Genomic DNA, 20,388 nt, shown 5'->3' with positions numbered 1-20,388 from the left:
TTGTGAAAGTGATAGTCCTGTAAGGAGACACCGTGAGGACCGGGACATGGCGAGTAGTGCCCAGAGACCGGAAGCCCGTGGCTGATTTGAACACTTTACAATTATGACATAAGGGACACGATTTTTAATTTAAGCAAGTGTGTTGTGTCAGTCTTGAAAACAAAGGAATACAAATGCATTTCAAACAAATATATTTAGCCCATTCAAAGCTTGTGCCTTACTTCCCATTATCAGGTTATGAAAAAAAACAAGTATGTTAACTCAAACACAATCAAATCAAGATAAAGTTTGTTTTCTTTTTGTGAGGGGCAAAAATAAAAGTGGCATTTTAGTGGAAAGGCCATTTTTGGGGCCTGTTATCTAAATCTAAACCTAACCGTATTCATTCAATCTTATTTAATTTGCTTAAAATTTCCTCAGATTTCTTTTGATAATAAGGAACTGGAGACGATCTTGTGATGGATCACATCATGGGCCAATGAACCCTTCCTTACTTCCAACCTCCCTACTTTTGGCACCCTTGCTCGGACAACACCCATCTTTAAACTCAGCCTTCATTTTATTCACATATGTACCTGTAAAGTTTAATGAGTGCATCTTGCTATTGCAATGACCAAAATATGTTTATACACACACACACACACACACACACACACACACTCACTCACTCACTCACTCACTCACACACACACACAGACTCAGTGGGCGAAAATAATATCAGCCAAATGCTGTCACAGCCTCTTTTTAGTATTAACACCTCTGTCTCTTAAATAAAAAACACATTACAGCTTCACCAAATTTATATTTATGGAAAAGCTATTGTATTTTCCTGTGTTTCTATTATTTTGGCCAGTATTCTGTTCGATGTAACTAGATGTTAAAAAAGCTAACACATACAGCTGACATACATGGTCCAGAAATATTCACCGAAGTAAAGACACAAACCACAAGATACAAACTCATATTTTATTTTAACACTGAAAAGAATTGTAACACAATGAGGTAAGTTAAATAATCCACATCTGTGATGTTTTTTGAACCAGCGACACCACAAAATATTCACCACCCTATCCGTAACAATTCCACAAAGTCTGCAAACAATGGCAAGTGACGCCCAGTCTGTTCAGTTCACAGTTTAATACAAACATATTTTTTTAGGAATACTGAGAACACAATCTCCTTTGTCTTTGAGTCACAGATCCAAACTTATCAGCTGTTTGTTTCTTTTTAAAGAGATGATACTCAGTAGAAAATATCCCCTGAGGGAGAAACATTCTTTTGTTTTTCTGATGAGAAACAAGCCACACAGACACTGGCAGGCTCAGTCTGAGTTTGCTACCATTTCTGCTGATGACTTGGCACGGTCTCACAGGGCACTAGGAGATACAGTATGAGGCCATTTCAGTTTGCCTGTGCTGCAGTCACACTTTGAGAATAAATGATCCTTCAATGCTGGATGAGTTATTCTTTACTCTACAGAGATCTGCTGCACAACACGGGGCTGCAGCACCAGCATCCTGAAATGCCCTCAGAGTTTTGACTCAAGTCCTTGTTGGGAAGAGTGGTCAGAGAATAGTTTCTTTGCACTCAAGGCTTTGTTCAGAGGAGGGGGAGTCCAGTGGGTTGGTGGAGGTGCTGGTTGTTTGTTGGAGGTGTTTTGGACGGCGCATGGAAGGGGAACTCAAAGCACCGCAGCTCTGAAGGTGGAGGTCCTCATGGCCACGCTTCCTGGGACTGCCAGTGACGCGCTGAGTCATCACCTGTGCAGCAAAACATAAAAGAGAGACACACGTTGCCAATTGTTATCTTGTTGTTTTGTTTGATTTTACATAACAACGGTATGGTTGAACCATCCATTCTCATCCATATCACGTTTTCTCTGTTTTCTGGTTTGTAGTTTGCGTTACTGCTTCACAGGGCTGCTAGCCTGATATCTACTTATATTCTTCAGAAACAGGCCTACACACAGCTGGTTTTCATTGGACATTATACATTCAGATGAATTCAGTTACCTGATCTATGACATTGGCACTAAAAATGGCCTCCTCCATGTGTTTCTCATCCGACTTGATGACACACTTGATGTTGTTGACAACCTGCTGGACTTCAGGAGGTAGACTGCAGCTGGAATGCTCCAGGAACTTGGCCACCAGTACTTTGGTGTCTTTGTACATCTTAAAGTCAGCCAGGGAGTGTGGGCGTTCGTGGGAGGAGTGTGTGTGCAGGGTGCGGGATTTAAGGTGCAGGTCAACTTTCCTGCCCTCCTTTTGCTGCTTCCTGACACTTATGTGACTTGGTTTAGCTCCAATTACTCCTGATGTAACCTCTGTTGTTTCTGAACAGAGAAGAAAGACAGGTTAAATCATATGGAATCAATTTTTCCAACTTAGTTGTGGTAATGCATTTCTTTAGATAAACCAATGTGACCAATGGGGTTTAAAGTTGTTCATTCAACAAACATTTAATCGTTCAGTTTATCTAAAAATGTAACATAACCAATTATATTACATGGTTTTCACTAGACAGAGACGAAATTTGAGATTTGTTTCAATAAAGTTTGTTAAATTAGCACCCCACGCTGCCAATTGTCCTTGAGGGCTAATCGTAGGGATGGATGTGAATGCACTAAATCTAAGGGATGATAAATTCCTGCAATGTTGGGAAAAATGGATCGTGTTTGTGACCTCATGAAATGATGACTTATCCATTACTGTAGGAACTGGCACTTGTTTCCATCAGAATAATGCTTGTCTGAGGGCATAGATGACCAACTGTTTCCTACTATATGTTTCAGTGCTTCTTTAGAAAATAAAGTATTAAAAAGATTGTTTCTATGATGGTACCTTGCTCTGGTGATGTATGAGTTGAATCTTCAGCAGCAGGGTTATTTGCAGAGCTGCAGCCACAATTCTCTCCTGTAGAGGGAGACAAGACACCCTAGTTTAGACGTAACAAAGCAGGCATGAGTTGTTGATGGATATCAATCCACCATTGTTTATTCACAATGAAAGGCTGCAGGGCTGCCTCTAATGATTAGATTGAATATCAATGAATCTGCTGATTTTTTTTGTTTAATCAATTAGTTGTTTAGTTACAAGGTGGTGTTTTTAAATGTTTTCTTTTGTCCGCTCAACAGCCAAAAACCCAGTGATAGTCAGTTTACAAGGACATTAAAAAGAAAAAGTAGAAAATTCTCACATTGGAGAATCTATAACTAAAGACTGTTTGGACTTTGAAACCTGATAAAATTATTCAGAAATGATTGCTTAGTTTACTAATCATTAAGCTCTAAATGGCTGATCGCTCTTGTAATATATAGTTGGATTATTTGAGCTGTAGTATAATACTTGTGTAACAATGTTGCCGCACTCACTTCCTGACGTAGAGGAGCATGAGATGGGGTCACTGGTAGAACGGACTATGCGTGCCAGTTTGCGGTATCTCCTGGCTGCTCGGAGCCCCCGAGGCTTCTCTGACGGCGAGTGGCCACTTTGGGCTGAGGTAGAGGGGGGTTGCGATGCGGAGGAAGGTGACCAAACACTGAAACACAGCCTGGGGCCGCGTGGCCTGCTGGGAGGGGAAGGGGAAGGAGAATGAGAATGAGCCATAGGACTGATGCCGGAAGTTCCACCAGACGAGGCCACGGAGGTGGGGGAGCACGGCTGAGGCGGCGGGGGGATAGCAACAGGGAGCGTGAGCTTCCGGCTCATCATTCGTGCCTTAATGAGGGAGTGTGTTGACGCTTTAGGTGGCTCCTCTGGTAAATGTTTAGCTGACGCAAGCTCGTCACATATGTGCATTGCAGGCCTGAGCTCCCCACATGGATGTGTGTTGTCCGTGGAATCCTCCTGCTCCAGATTGCTGAAGTTTTCTGAGGACCAGTCCGGAGAGCGCTCCAGAGAATCCTGTGTGTGTGAGGACTCACTGTAACCTGTATCACTTGGGCGAGCGTCAGTGTTAGGCAGGCGACGATGGTCACGTGTGCAAAGTTCAAGGCTGGTGCAGCTTCCATCGACGGGAGCAGTGTTGAGCATGCCATAAGGAGAGGAGTCAGAGCCCTGGACCTCCAGGGAGCACAAGTCCTCTGAGGAGCAAGTCTGGTCCTGATCTGCCACCTCTGACACCATCAGTGAAGCACTGTCCACCGAGGCTGAGAATAGAAGGGAAAAGCATCATCAGCATGACTTCTAGTAGACATTTGACAATCCTCTGCAATGTTCACTGCAGTCTTAACTGTCTTTACCCTGAGTGCTGAATCCTTCAGTTGTGTTTCTCTCACCCTGACTGGATTCAGTGGCCTGCTGCTCCATGCTGGTGGTGACCTGTGAAGAGGACATTATTAGTGGAGACGAACAACATTACAGCACTCTTTGCATAAAATGTATGAAGCGGATAAAGTCAGTTCTGTAGTGCACAAAAGCAGCTGCGTGGCACCTAACCATCAACACATACTTTTGGTCTGTAGAGGGCTCTATAAGACCACAACACACTAACAAAAAAATCTCTCTTTAAAAGAAACTACTGTATATTGTAGAGTGGAATAATAAGTATATACGTATATATATATGTTATATATATACGTGCATATAACTTCACATCATGCAGGATCTTTAGCCTGAAATAACCAGCTGAGTTTCTTCTGCCTGCAGACTATTCTTGCACACAATCAATGGATCACTGCCCGCTTCAATTAGTTATTTACAGCATCTGCTGCTAATCTATCGCAGGTGAGAAAACCTTCTGCTGATTCCTATTTGAAGGACACTGTGAAGAGAACATGGATTTAATGTGTATAATGGAAAAAAGGGATTGAAAGCCTTAAGTGTTAAGTGGTGCTGAGAATATAATAGAAGATAAAAGGATTTGCTTGCACAATAGATGGTTATTTTTAGCTGTGAACAATAAGACACAGCGAAGCCTCAGCCTGCAATTCAACATGACTGTCAAGGGAGACCGCCTCAGTAAATCTGAAACAGCAGATAAATACTCAGATGAAGTTGAAAGGCATCATCTCAAAATGCAGACACCAGAGTAAATGGCAACAATTTAGAGAAGTACAGATGAGTGTCTTGGATTGGTCAATAAATGTATTTACTAAGGCCTCTGGTCTATAATATCAGATTATTCACATTTCCTAATTTAAACTAATTTGGGCCTAACCTTGAAATCCCCTTGCTTTGAATCTCATTAAAATTTGAAAGATGTTAATCTTTAACCAAACTACTTAATATTTATGCAATTAACTTATGACTATCTTTTTATAAAACTACACAAATAAAAACTGTAGAGATTGTTTTTTTCCAAGTAAGGATCATTGGCGCATGTTGTACCTCTCTGTCTCTCTGTCTCTCTCTCTCTCTCTCTCTGTCACCCTCTTTAATTTCAAACTATAGTATAATTCCCTGGTTTCAAGGAGGCTTACTGCTGGCTCTAGATGGCAATGTTGGCCTCTCTGATGGTCCATAACTTTGGTCCGGACGGAAATATCTCTACCTATACAAGATAGATTGCAATTAAATTTTCTACTGACATGCATGGTTCCCAGAGGATGAATCCTAATGACTTTGATGATCCCCTGACATTTCGTGTTCCACCACCAGCCGGACGAAGTTCTCAATATGTGGACATCTAGTAGATTGATTCGCATAAATGATTACGCTGAATCCTAATGGCTTTGATCTCCTGACTTTTCTTCTAGCACCACCATAAAGTTGACATTTGGGGTTTGGAGTAAAATGCCTTAACAACTATTTTCATGAAATTTGGTGCAGACACGTATATTACCCCAGGGGATGAATTGCAAGATCCATCATCAGGTCAAATTGAAATTTCTCCAATACTTTTGTTTATAGCCAAACATTATCAAAACAGCTGTACTGGTAACTGCTAATTAGCAAATGTTAGCATGCAAACGCTGTAAACTAACATGAATGCTTAGCATGCTTATGTTAGCATTTAGCTCTTAGCATTGATGTGCCACGGTACAGTATCATAGAGCATGGCAGCAGACTCTTAGCATTGTCACTGCTACTGCACATCCGTAAAATGTATCTTCAACATGAAAGAAGATGACGGACTTAAGGAATAATGCGACGTCCTCGGCCAGGTTGTCCACACAGAGGGCCTCTGGAGACAGTGTTGTTTTAAGGTCAATGCCTGCTGATTGTTCTCACCTGACTGGCCGGGGTCTGTCCCACCACAGACTCATATGGAGGAGGCAGGTCAGTGGGGTACAGAGTCCCTGGACTGTTGATGGGAACCCCGTAGATGGCACTGAAGGGAGAATGGGGGAAGTCCAGGTGCAGGCCTCTGTCAGGGACATAACAGCAGGGTTTAAAAAAATAAATAAAAAATCATAACTGAAATACAAAAAGTGGCAAGTACACAGAGCCAGTCACACAGTCCAGAATGTTTAAGAAACTGAACTGAATCCATCCTATCTGAGTAAATATTACAGAATATTGCCTAATAAAAACCAAAATATCCTCTTGTCCTCAACACTCTAATACAGAAGATATATATGGGTATAGCATTTTTTTATGTGCACCACCACTGTTTCATGTGGTGCCAATTAAGAATAAGCAGCCATGCATGCAGTCATATCTTTTAATTACAACCTTGCTCTCCTCTAAAGTGGTGGAGCATGAAATACAACCTGAGAGTTCCCACCAATCATCTGAGGTATGATGATGTCATGACACAGGCCTGGCCATGGGCAGGGACACCATAAATGCTTCCTCTGCCTTGTTTATATTTATGGCATAATTGACAAACAGATGGGGCTTCCTGCCAAATGGCTTCAGCAGCAGCATTCTCTATCTGGCAAGACTGAGAAAATGAGGGTGGTGATGACGGAGGGCTGGACTGATCTTTCACAACAGCTGAGAATCACGGATGTCGCAGCTGCTTAGCGGAGGGAAATGCTCTGAGCTGACCATGGATGATAATACACCACATGTGATGGTCACAGCCTGATAGCCAACAGACACATGCCACTGCTGCTTAATGTGATGGATCTGGATTTGAATGCAAATGTTGTATATTCACAATCTCATGGGAGATTTTAGGGTGGTCTACATTAATAAAAGCATTGTTTAGCCTGACAAAATTGCTTAACTGACAGATGCTGCCAACCAAAGCAGCAAGAAGATGTAATATACGTCATCCTTTCTTCGCTAGTAACTTTGCAATAATTTCTGTTCATTCTTCAAGTAATGACCGTGTTTGCATCACATATACACCACCAGTATCTGGTTGTTTTCAGGAGCAGGTTCAAAGTTAAATTAATAGGCTCCTGAAGAATCTTAAATGTATGTGTGCTATTGTGTAAAACTGGAAATTTTAAGAAATGCCAGTTCTAAAGTCTGACTATAACTTCCCACTCATTCCTATTGCAGATATGAATGCAGCTCAAGGATGTACAGTATCCTAAGCTACTGAAAACTGTCGTTTTGGTTTCATTTAATTAATATAACAAATACTATGATTTTCTGGATTGCGTTGCACTTTGCATAAACTTGATCATTGATAGTAGTTTGGCTGTGCACACAGACTAGGAATGTTTAATTGAATGTAATTAATGTATTCATTTTCAACACAGTGGACAATACAGCAGAATTGTATTGTTTTCCACTAAGTAGGGGAACGATACAGTGTCACTGAATGTAACAAACAAAGAGTTACATGATTGGCAAACGTATTTTGGGCAACAATGCATTCAGACATTTTCAAAAGAGGGTTCTGGTTTCCAATTAGACTTTTGTGTATTATTCGTGTCTTTTGAACTTTGGACTATAATTGTTAGCAAATTTCAATTTGTATTGTGTATTCCCTGAAAGAAACCCACATAACCCAGAAGATACATTGGCACCATGAGTTTGGGGAGCACTGAGCACTTTGTGTTAGCACTGAGAGAAGACGTGATGCTGATGAGTAGTATTTTGCCTCTCACCTCTGTCCATCCATTGAGGGGGTGCAGGTGTACTCCGGGGGGTAGTATGGTGGTGGGGGAATGGGAGGAATAAACTCATCAAAGTCCAGTGTCTGGTGGAGGATTGTTCCATGGGGGGTCATACAGTCAGCATTTAGAGCTCGCGCTCTGTGCGGCATAAACTGAAACACAGCATTAAAGAAAACATTATCAGGCTTTTATCACACAAGGTACTAAGTACTCTCTCTGTTCATTCATTATTTTAGACCATAATTCATCCAGGGAGAGATGACTGTGCTAACGTGTCTTCCGTCTCATCTCTTATCTCTTAATTCAAGCAGTTATTCACATCTACTCTTGTTGGTCACTGAACAAGCTTCACTGCAACAAATGCGAGTCAAGTGCCTTGCTCGGGGACACCTCAACAGCAGCTTTTAAAGCGCTGCTCATTTACTTTCCTCACTCAGACGTTTCTAAGTGGGACAACTTTCCAGTCAGAGTCATTCGGCTTTTCTAATCTCCAATCTGCCACTGCTGCTATTGACTTGGATAAATTTACTGAGCTGAATAAAAGGTTACCAGCTCTTGTGTTAAATTGGAAAGCGAGGCCACTCTTTGAAACTCTACGAGACTGTTAGAGATAAGACACAACCCTGTATCTTTATCTTGTTCTACAGTTTGATTTGTCTAGTTTTAGCTTATTTTCATCTACTATTCTATCTTGTTTTACTCTTTTTAAAATCCTATTTATGTTTCTTTTTTCAATGTCTTTTTATACGCCTCGTGTCTCTCTGACTTATGTAACTCCTTCTGAATTGCCTTGATGTTGAAAGGTCCTTTACAAACAAACTTGCCTTTCCTATTCTGTCTGTAAATCAATAGTTACATTCCACCATGGTCACTTCAATTTACAGCTTTCCTGCTTGCTTGCATGTCTGCTTTGGTGTACTGTAATTTTCTACTTTCATATTTGAATGTAATGTCTGGAAGACATATGTGGTTACAGATAAGCATGAAAGCATGCTGCCTCTTTTTGTTTTTCATTTGATTGCTCGGTTCAATCGTGTAGTCTTTTTATTTCCTTGTTTCTTCACTTTGTTGTTAACAACTTTGAACTACTACACCCACTGCATAAAAGGTATTATATAAATAAAAAAAATGTCCTTAAAGTTTATTATAACTATAAAAATAAAAATGAATTACCATCTATTAAATCACACTAAATGCATGTATAGCTACAGGTCTCCACAGGTCTTCTTACTGACAGAAAGAAGCTCTGTGAACTATTTGTCCACAGCTTTGATTAGCTTAAACTGGGCCACTGAAGCAGGGACCACTGGGAATTAAGTACTTATGTCAACACGAGAATGACGTTTCATCCCCATTTTTAACTGCTGTATAATACAAACAGCTTTGGATGAATTTATTTTTATCAACTGTCTGTCTCCTCCTAAATAGCTAGAGACATAAAAGAGAAAAAGCCTTATCCCTACGGTCCTGTCCCAGGGATCTAAAAAGGTATTTATTTATGTAGCCATCACTGTTTAAACCTGCATTAAGGGATTTTTTTTACCAACTAGGGTCAGTAGAAACAAGATTTCTTTTGCAAACACAAAACTGACATGTAATCACTATGTAAAGCTGATACACTAGCAAACAGTTGTTTATTTACAGGTCCTGCAGACAATGTAATTCATTTGGAGTTGTGTTTCTGGCCACCTGCTGAATGTAAGTCTGATACTAACTCTCCTTCTGGCTCTGTTTTGGTCTCTATCAACCTTTGCAGTTTGGGGACGGGCAGGTACACGTACAAAAGGTTGTATCGGATATTTTAAATGACAGCAGCTATATGGGGAGTCTGTGAAAGCAGTGAGAGTGAACCAAAACAGCAAAAATATGGACCTGAAAACTAAAACAATGAGTTGAAAGATGCAAACAAATATCCCTTTCACATACATGAAGTCATATCCGAGCCATTTTTTATGTTAAAGCAGCTTCAAAGAATAACACAACATTCCTAAAATTAAAATAACCAAAATGTACAAATCTTCAGCAGTCCTTTCGCCAGGTCTGATTTATATACAACGATCTTTGTTGACTTGTGACCTGCATAGCGATGAAACTAATATAATGTCTGTACTTTGTACTCTGCGTTAAACTTAATTTATTTCACTATCTACTATATAGCTGAGAGTACTGCTTATTTCCTGCCACATCTCCCTGTTATCAAACCAAGCTGCACTTCCAGCCCGAAGTACCAGTTTTAATATCCAGACTCATTTCAGCAATCACAAAATTTACAGCATAGTTCATAAAATGTGTAAACGGCTCTTGCATCAAATATCACTGCAAAGCTATTTCATATGTGGTATTGAGTTGGCAGTCGGCTGATGTGTTTAGAGGCATGAAATAACTATTGTAGGTGTGTAATACAAAGGGAGCTTGGCCATGCTAATTTCCTTAATGACAGAAAGCATTTAACTGTTGGTAATAGTTAGTTGTTCCACATAAAATGACAAAAGAGAATCACACTGAGGACAGTGTACCTCTGGGGGGGAAAAACAGTGAGATGTTAAGCTGTTTTCTTCCAATACAACAGATTTTAGATGCTGAGAGAGGTCCTGTGGCCATTGACCTTCACAGTGTGTGTTTTCATTCACTTGTATTTACCAAGCAGGATGATTCCACCAAAAACTCAAACATTCCTCTCCACTATCTTAAAGCGGATGAAGGTTGGCACATCGTTCCTGAGCTGCATGTGTTTATCTGACCTGATGATAGCGATCTCCAGACTAAAACTTTTTTTTCTTTTTAACAGCAGGGTGGTCACAGAAAAGAAAATAAGGTCAGCTATTGATGCTGTCTTCCATCACACTCACCATCTGCAGCACATCAGTGGAAACCATCTGCATACAGCACATGGCAGTGGCTAGGGCACACACAATGGTGGAGATGACGTTAAGGGCACATACGCTGAACAGCAGCTCCTACAGGAGAGAAGGGGAGAGGAGGACACTGTTAGAGGGACAAAAGGAGAGGAGGAAGAGTGTGAATAATAAGATAAGTGACAAGGGTGCAAGAGAGAAGGTGAGGAGAGGAAGAGAAGACAGTTAAAGTTATGAATATTAAAGATGTGTGATATGGTGAATGTAAAACAAAAGGAGAAGACACAGATAGGACAAAAGGCGACAATAACAGAGTTGACGTCACCAGTAAGATAACCAACTTTAAAGAAGCACAGCACTTCTAATAACAACTGCTTTAATAATACAACCACACAGAACCAAGAAGAGTCTCATCTATAATGTTAATAGAGCTATGATATAATATAAAAAGGTTAAAGACTGATAAAAAGCATTATGATGTCTACCTACATGGAGGCCTAGCATAAAAATTCAACAACAGGGAATACGACCTCATAAACATCCAAGGTTAAGCACCAGCATAGACACATTCACATTCTGGCAATGCGGTGAACAACAAGGGGACAAACCAGTATTGAATCTGTCAGCAAAAATAAATGTGCATGCCAGTGAAATACTAGCCCGGCACACTGAATCAGAGAAAAGACTTATGACTGCAGACCCATCGTGCTGCCGTTTGTGCCATTTTTTCCAATGTGGAAAATTATCACCTTTAAGCGGCTCAATTTTAAAACCATATTGTGTTTTGTACATCCTAACAATTTAACCTATAATAACTACCATATGAATTAATTTCCTGAAGAAGAGCACAGGAACAGTAAAACCACCTGCATGATAATTGGCTATGGGAATAGCAACTGCCTAGCACAGAGAGCATGTTGAGAGTGTAGAGGACGAGAGCAGCTTGTACTTGATCTGCCCTCCACTCACATGTAACTCCATGCTTATTTAAATAACACTCATATACACAATCGCTATAACGGTATTATCAGGATTTCTGTTATTATTTAAATGTTTAAGACTGTCAAAATATGAGAGGGAGGACGAGGAGAGACGGCAGAAAAAGGGGTGAATGTGTGGCAGAGATTTTGACTTTGGCTTTAATTCAAATGTCTCAAAACAAGAGGAAGTGAATCAAATTCCCCGGCTCATACATCTTCAACCACAAACTTACTGTTCAACCACACAAAAACACCAAGATATATATATTCAAATAAAAACTGTCAATATTTAACACAGCTGTCCCAAAATATATATGAATATAATAACATGATTCCTTAGACGAGGACGGGAGGGACTTTCAGCACTGGAACGAAAACCTCACTCCACCTCTTGTTCTTTGTGGCCCATGAAGCTCCCCTGTTACCACACAAAGTGTTTTCAGGCCTGTCGCACAGATTATTCACCAGATTCAGGAGGCACATAATTAACAGTGACGTTACAAAACCCTGACTTGTATTAGGCTTCTGATAGTCTGCAGAGAGGACACCCGTCTCGCTCGCCTGATATCAGACAGAATTGTCAACTCGTTAGACTCCGTTTCCAGTCCACTCAAACTCGATAGAGTCGGCGGATTCAAAGGTCTGGACCGAGGCAACCGACTCCCCCCACTCTAGATCTACCTGGTTTGTTGTCTTGATGCAGGTACCCCGACTTTTTAAAGGAGGTTCAGGCTAGGTGTCATTTTGCCAACCAGAGCTCTTGACTTCCACTCCCTTTTGAAGTTTTGTGAAATTAAATGGATCATCTGCCAGCCCTGCAACTGTTTTTCGAACATGTTTTGATATCCGGTAACTAGTTGCCAAAGATCAAGTCTGAGTGAAGTTAAAGCGGAAATGATGCCAGTTGGAACCGACGAGGTTTAAGTTTTGCAGTGCCAACTATAAAATACAACTAATACATGTTTGCCTTGGAAGCTTACGGTTTTGGAGCATGTTTTGCGTTGGAGGAAAGTCTGGAGAACTGAGCACAAGTCTGTTTCACATTTAAAACTCAAACCCAAATCACAACCGGTCATTAGAGATTGTAACTGATTTTAGAATTACAATAGTTTACATAATTAATTCGTTTTTATGTTTCTACGTAGAACAAACCTCAATTACTCCAAACTATTACTTTACATTACTGCTAACCTTAGTATGTCATGGTCTTTGATATTTTTGAATATATGTATTAGATTGACACAAGGTGTGAAAACTGACATGACATGAGTTTTTTTTTACACATCAAATATTGAATTTTGTATTCTATTGTTTTCTTTTGTAATTCCCTCAACACAAATATCAGAAAACATCTTGGAGCAAAAATTATGCCACTTCCTTTATTTTGGTGACCAGGCAGCTGTTTGATTTAATTTCATTGCATATGGAAAATAACTTGTGGGAACATGAAATAGAAAAGTAAACAAAAGGAGGTTGTGTGAGGGGAGGTTCTCATGCCTATTTCCATAAAAGCAGTTCACCATAATTAACTACCCAAACAAGTCTTTGCAAGGCCTCTGCAAGTTGTTGTTCATTCCACTGTGAATGTGCATGTCGTGCTTTGAAAATGGTCAACATTTACGAAGCAAAAAACCCATCTGGTTGTAGGACCTGAAACATGAACTAGAAACGTACTTAGTAGAGAGCAGATCATGGCCAGGTTTGTCATACGCATGATTTTCCTGAAAGGATAAAATATGCTGGTATGGTCATTTGATCCCACAAGAACTGTATTCTAGACAACTATTATTACCTCCACGCATGAGTGACACCCGGGAATTGACACCTGCTGCCTAGTCTGACCAAAACCTTATAGTGACAGATTGTATAGCAGTCTGAGCCTAACAGGGGACTTAATTGGGATTTCACATCACTGATTCTCAACTGTTGTCTCACCAACCATGAACGTCTTGACCAGACACAAACTACACACATGCCTCCACTAGCTGCTCCCTGTAAAGTAGGACAGGCTTGGAGGAGTATAGTGCAGCAGCACCCTGCTTTTCTCCACCCAACATGGAGATACCTCCGCTGTCGTTGGCATTCCCAAGCAGCTCTTTACAGGATATGGCAGAAAACCAAGCACTACCCCTCAGGATGCCATGCAGCAGCTTCAGAGAGGTCGGTCCAGACTGTTGGCAATAACCCTTCAGATATTTTCTAACCTCCAAAGACAGGAAGCAGCATATGTTGTAGCTCCGGGATGCCACTTGTCATAAACTACTAAATGCACTGACTCCGTAGTAAAGGAAAAGCTTTTCTCATACCTAGGGTCTTGAAAACAAGTCCGTCTCAGACCTACAGAGCTTAAATGGTCCAATCATAGAAGATGCAAAAATTATGATTTTTCTTCTTTTGTCGCAGCCTGGAGAGATTCTGCTCTGCTGTCCAGCACGACACATCGTACCCTGTCTGTCCTCCCTGGTAAACTCATCCGGTGGCGTCCTAATCAATAGAAATCTCATGTTTCCTGGATTTCTTCCTGAAAGACATTATTGAAGGCTAATTCTCCATCAACAATTGAGACCCATCCTTTTTGTTCAGGTACAAAGCTCTATCAGTCTTAAAGGGCCATGACAGAACTAGGACCAACAAATAAAGATTGATTGTGTCTTATGTTAAAAGCTTTGAATACGCAGCAAAGACAACTGCTGTCTCATCATTTGCTCAGAATACAAAGTAAGAATATGCCTGAGAACATGGCCTTGCTTTTCTGCGGACAGATACTGTGAGCCTGGGGTATGATATGTGGAAGACAATGTGGAAGAGGAGAAATAATGTGAAGAAAATGCAATCAATGGGGAAAATCATAGATTCTTGAGGCTGAATAACCAATGAGATATTTTTCTCTCACAAATTCAACAAAATCTATTGCTGATTTGGGTCCAATAGAGCAAACACACCACACACACTACAGGCAACAGTCGACTAATAGCAAGGCTCCATGTAAGCTTTTTGTGTAGTGTATATCCCTGCAGGGAGGGGTGTTGGTTTATTACAGTAAATGTAGTTTTCCCATGTCAAACTGCAAGCATTTGCTAAGACAACAAAAAGCTATGACAGCTTAATTTGAGCTATTTTTGTTATGGTAATATATCTGCTGTGTAGATGTGAGCCGGTGCATTTCTGTGATTTCCCTTGTGACTGCAATGTAAATAATGACATAATAAATCCTGCCAGGGAAATAAAAGTAGGAACACCTCCTAAGAAAGTGTTCAACATGCCTGCTCAACAGATATTTAACCTCTAGAAGGTACCTTGCCTCAAGCCAAACAGGTTAGTGAGTTACGCGGCAAGGTTACATCCGTTATATCGGCCCCCTTACAGGAAATCACAAATTATTTCAATACCCCCTCCCACTGAGGACTTACAGCCCCAGGCAGTGTAATGAAAAGAAAAGAAACGAGTGGAAATTAAATGTGTCTGCAAAGAATGAATGACACATTTTAGCAGCAAAATGAACAGAGCTGCTGAGCGCTAAAACAAAACTTTAAAACAGAAAGAGAGATGCTACTGAGAAATGACTGACTAATAAACTTAAGGAGGTTTAATAGGCTCCTCAGTCTACCTGCTGTGATAATTCAGTACTCCCGTAATGTAATTTAGTGACAGAGAAACTACGTGGCAACTGCACCATGAGTTCATTAGGATCAGCGAGCAATCCGAAATGGCCGAGGACTCGGGAGACTCGGGCATGACAGCTTCCTCTTAGACATAATTCAACTCATCTGACTACTTCGGCACTTAATAATGGCACCAATTCCCATATCTCTTTTAATGAGCAATGATCAGAATGACAAATGTGCTTGATCTTTCCTCTTTTCAGAAGCATGCTTCATCCTATGAAGTCTTTTATTTGGTTATCAATGTTTTATAATCAATCAGGGTCATAAAATGAATGGATATGATTGTCGTTATCCAATAAAGGCACAGTAGCACATACTGTATATCATTCCTGACGACACTGAGTCAAGATAAATCTACAGAGATCATGCACTTGCAAACTACAGCCAGACCAGGCTGGATACACACTGCATACTAAGCGTCTGCATCCAGGGGAAAGACAAATGCTGTTGCCATTCTTCACTTCCTGCCCAATTAATCTGAGACTGAACGCTTGCAGTGTTTAGTATTTTACGTCACTCGGCCGTTCTCACATGGGACATGTTACAAAGCGATAGAGGAAACTTGGAGACATCAATTCAGACTTGACGATTCTAGCAATTTAAAGACAATTATTTTCAAACGACTACAGACTGTTACTCAATTGAATGGTATCGTTCTGATTAGAGAAGTAACCAGAGTGGTAGAGTCTGTAGCCATGCTAGCTGCTCTGTGAGACTGGATTTAGGCATATCTTTGCTTTGAGCTAAATGCTAACGTCAGCATGCTAACATGCTCACAACAACTATTCTAACATGCTGATGATCATATATATTACTGTACACCTGTCTACCACAAAAATATATTGTTCTAGTTTACATTTACTTTACTTGTATCTCTATATTTTAACCCAATTCTCTACTTGCGTGATTCTTTTAAAACATATTTATTGAGCATTGTTGGACAGAGGCTGAGATCTAAGATTTTCTTTTTTGATATACGACATTAAATAATTATTGTCAGTAATTAAACAGCAACTTAACACAAAGTACAGCTGAAACAAAAGGGAGTGGCATGTTTAGCAGGTATATAAACAAAGAAAATGGCCTTATGATTACATGGAATTCATGCTAAATCTCTGAACAAAAATGAATGGCAAAACACCCAATTCAGTCAGCCTCATGGTAGTGCTAGAGGGAAAGTCAAGGATCACCAAAGAAAGCAGACTTCAGCATCTAGGGACCATGAATGTCCGTACAAAAAAACCAGTTCAGATATTTCAGTCTGTACCAAAGTGGTGGACGGAGTGACTGAGACTGCCATCCCTGGAGCTTAGGGTAAAAAAAAAAGAGTCACGGTAATGTCTGCAGATAAAAATCAAGTGGCTTGAAGTGGCTCAAATCCATTTGTGTCCACACATCTAGAGTTTCATCTCTGGAATGCAAATACAAAATAAGTAAATGAATAAATAGATGAAATAGATTTTTTGCAATAAAACTGATGTTATGGACTTGTCTCTCAGTTTGGCCACATAAATGGATTTTAAACACGCCGTCACTCAGTGTGGTTAAAGCCAGCCATGGTGGCAGCATGAAAACAAGGCTGCATGAATCAACATCTACCGTTCTTGACGAGTGCAACCGGAACATTTTACAGCGAAGAAATATTGCTTAGATGTGAAAAAAAGATAATACATCTTCACTGTTTTCTTTGAATTGTAAATAACACACCAACAGTCAGTGCAGTCAGTACATATGGTACAATGTGTCGTTACCATAGCAACCATCAGTTGCAACAGTTACATACTTGCAGTTACCTGCAGTCAGAACACAGTCTAACTAGTATAGAATGAGTTAGTGAAAACATCATTGTCTCTCGTTATTTGCACAATGACATCACATGCTGGCTCACCTTGAGACGAAGGCGGATGGTGTTGCAGTCCCTCAGTGGATTCAGTTTCAGAGTCTCTCCCAGGTTGTTGCAGCTCGTACTCTGGTGCTGCAGCTCGCAGCACACACACACTCCATCGCTGTCAAACTTGAGCTGGGGGGGAGGAGGGGAGAACACACATCCACACTCATGCATGCACGCCACATACACAAAAACACACACAGAGAAACACACACGCATACACACACAAAAGCACACCAACACCATATGCACTGATCAGACCTGAGCTTGGTGTTTTTCGTGGTGGTGTAGTTCAAAACGATAAACTAAACACACACAAGATACTGAATATGATGCTGTATTGTGATTGAGAAAGGCAGCTGAACAAGGCTGATCAGAAGAGCACAACAAAAGAAGAGAGGCTGTGAGATATGTGGAGCTACCCAGGGAGGGACGGAGGTAGAGCGTACCTCCGCTATGTGTCCCAGATTGAGAGAAAGCAGGACATGAACCCAACAAGTATGGGTTAATTACATTGGGGAGGGGAGATGAGGAACGTTAGCATTTCAGACATGACTAGGGGAGGGTCTCTGGGGAGTCACATGAATCAGTGAAGTTGGTCTTCTCGGCTGGTCCCACTTTCCCGAGCAGAAAAGCTGCTTCTAATGTGTAAGTGGTTGGGGTTAGTGGGTTGGGTGCCGGATGAATCACAAGGGGCTTCTTCAGTCATGAAAAAACATAGGAGATACTGGCGCTATAAATTCAGCTTCAATAATCAGCTTAGCATCTCATTACGAAAATGTGAAGACTGAGTGGTCTGTGTCCAACTACTTCTGATCACCAGCTGCAAGGAGGAAAAGCTCAATACACTTGTTTTGAAGTGTGCTCTCCTGTTTTTTGTGTTTTAACACAGCTTTTGGTAAAGCCAGGGTGTAGAGAGCATGTACTGTATATAAGCTCTTGTGAAAACCTTTTTTTGTATTAAAGGGGAATTTCATCAATTATACACAGGTGAGTTCTGCTAAGCTTTTTAAAACAGCTGTATGAGGTCTTTTGTGGTTCTGGAGGAGCTCAAGCACATCTGAGAAAACAACCCCTCAGATGTCATCAGTGGTTATCTACACTTTGAGCCGGAGATTAAAAAAGCGTAACAGAAAGCCTGGTATTTAAATTGGGGTTATGGAGTTTGAAATGCAGGGGCATTTACAAGGAAACAGAAGACAAAAAGACGCTACTGATGGTTATTGGGAAATAAAGGATTCGTTTTTGGAGAATAAAGTAACTAACAAATACGGACTTAATCACTGGAGATGTGACAGGATGCCATTGAACCTCAAAAAACATGCCGGCATCACCCACCATTACTCAAAGATTGTAGCGTTGGTCATTGGTACAACGTGTTGAAGGTGCAATGGGTTCAACCTTATGTAAATGCCTCTGACACGTTATTATTGTTTTTATAACCCCATGAAACTGAAGCATAAAGTTGTTTTCTAATCCATTTAACCACTTAAAAGTACTTCAACCTAGGGGTTGTGTTAAGCTAGAAAAAAAAAAGAAAAAGTGTTATAAGTGTTTCCAAACAGACACACTTGAAGGGTGGGCTGATAAGCTGTTAGCCCATCAAACAAACTCTTCTTTTGGAGTATTCTGGCCCCTTAAATGTATCTGTACGAGTTAAAGTCAGGACATCTCGATGTTTACTGCTTTGATTCTGACCACGTCTCTCTTGAGACTCTTTGAGTCGCTGCAATACTCCTTCAAAGTTGTTTATCTGTATTTGAGCTATTTAGATTCTGGCAAAGATGGATGTGATAATCACCAGCCATTAGTCACTAACAGACATATAGTTCAGTTCAATTTCGGTGTTGACTCAGATCTGCAGTTTTCTCAGAACAGAAGGGCCGTTTGTCAGCCTGCCATGTTCATGAATTTAAATGTGGACTCACATGCAGACAACAGCGAGCACATGCCTATTACTCAACAACAACGACATACAAGTCTTGCACCAATCTTTTGCATTTATCTACAGGCTTTTGGCATATTCACTACATGTGTTTGTGATGAAGATATACATTAGGGCTGTTGAGAAACGTCATTATTTGGCATGGCAGTGGTATTGTTTGTGGTTTTACTGAACATTTTAACATAATTAGATTGTTGTTGTAGATGTTTTGGGCTGTGTGTCCACAGGTTTTTAACATACAGCGAATATTCATATATGAACAGATTTGTAGGAGAAAGCCAGTGTTTCAGAAATATAAGAATCATGTTGAAGGAGCAGTCTGATCCTTAATGATCCACAAATCTTCTATTCCCTTTTCTTTATTTCATTACATGAGTTAGGGTCTGCGCTATGGAAAGTATACTTGAGGATACTGGTAACACGTGAAAGAGTATGTTGACCTGATTCAATCTATCATTGGGTGATGTCTTTGTGCGATCTAACTTAGAAGAAGGGTTGTGATTTTTTATGATTTCATCAATCGGGTTCTGACATTTGATTAAAAGAAAATGTACATATATCCAAGTCATAGAGAAATAGGAAATGTTTTGAAGCTTTAGATATTGACAGCCAAATTGAACGACTTGTTAACATGGACATGTTTCTGTATAAAGCTGGACAGTACACGGGTTAAAGTCCGGTGGGTCTCACCAGCTGACACTCCTCCAGAGAGTTGACCAGCTGGGCGTTCTGGCAGGAGAGTATGGAGCCTGCCAGGTTGAGCATCACACACACAGCTGACAGCAGCATGAAGAATGTGATCTGTGACAGAAAGAAATAGAGAACAAAAGACAACATTAGGTCAAAAATGTTGCTGCTGACTAACACTGATTCGACACTTATATCTTCCCAATCTTTTGTTTGAAAGCAGCTGTTATACCAGAGGCACACTGTATTTTGCCATTCAGTCGTCACTCAGTGATTTCATCAGATCACCGAAGTGGAAATTAGCAGTGATGTCAAGAGAAATCAATAACCCTGTTTGTCCTAAGACCTCGAGAGTCTGACTTTGAGAGAAAACAATCACAGAAAAGCTTTTCGGCAAATGACATAACA

General features: G+C 40.5%; 1 protein-coding gene across 1 annotated transcript; it reads right to left on the bottom strand.

Moving 5' to 3' along the window:
- Window positions 1-1,565: 1,565 nt before the first annotated feature.
- Window positions 1,566-20,094, bottom strand: fam189a1 (family with sequence similarity 189 member A1). Its single transcript, XM_054619594.1, has 10 exons — window positions 19,984-20,094; window positions 17,349-17,513; window positions 10,810-10,917; window positions 7,952-8,112; window positions 6,174-6,309; window positions 4,244-4,322; window positions 3,374-4,150; window positions 2,844-2,915; window positions 2,013-2,335; window positions 1,566-1,760 (listed from the first exon to the last, which is right to left on the bottom strand). Exons 1-10 carry the CDS (start codon window positions 20,080-20,082, stop codon window positions 1,566-1,568), a joined length of 2,115 nt encoding a protein of 704 aa, XP_054475569.1. The 5' UTR covers window positions 20,083-20,094.
- Between the last annotated feature and the right edge of the window lie 294 nt (window positions 20,095-20,388).

The sequence above is a fragment of the Anoplopoma fimbria genome, chromosome 2, assembly GCF_027596085.1.
Source record: "Anoplopoma fimbria isolate UVic2021 breed Golden Eagle Sablefish chromosome 2, Afim_UVic_2022, whole genome shotgun sequence".
NCBI classification, from domain to species: domain Eukaryota; kingdom Metazoa; phylum Chordata; class Actinopteri; order Perciformes; family Anoplopomatidae; genus Anoplopoma; species Anoplopoma fimbria.
Note: the sequence above shows the minus strand (reverse complement) of the source record. Positions and strands in the feature narration are given on the sequence as shown.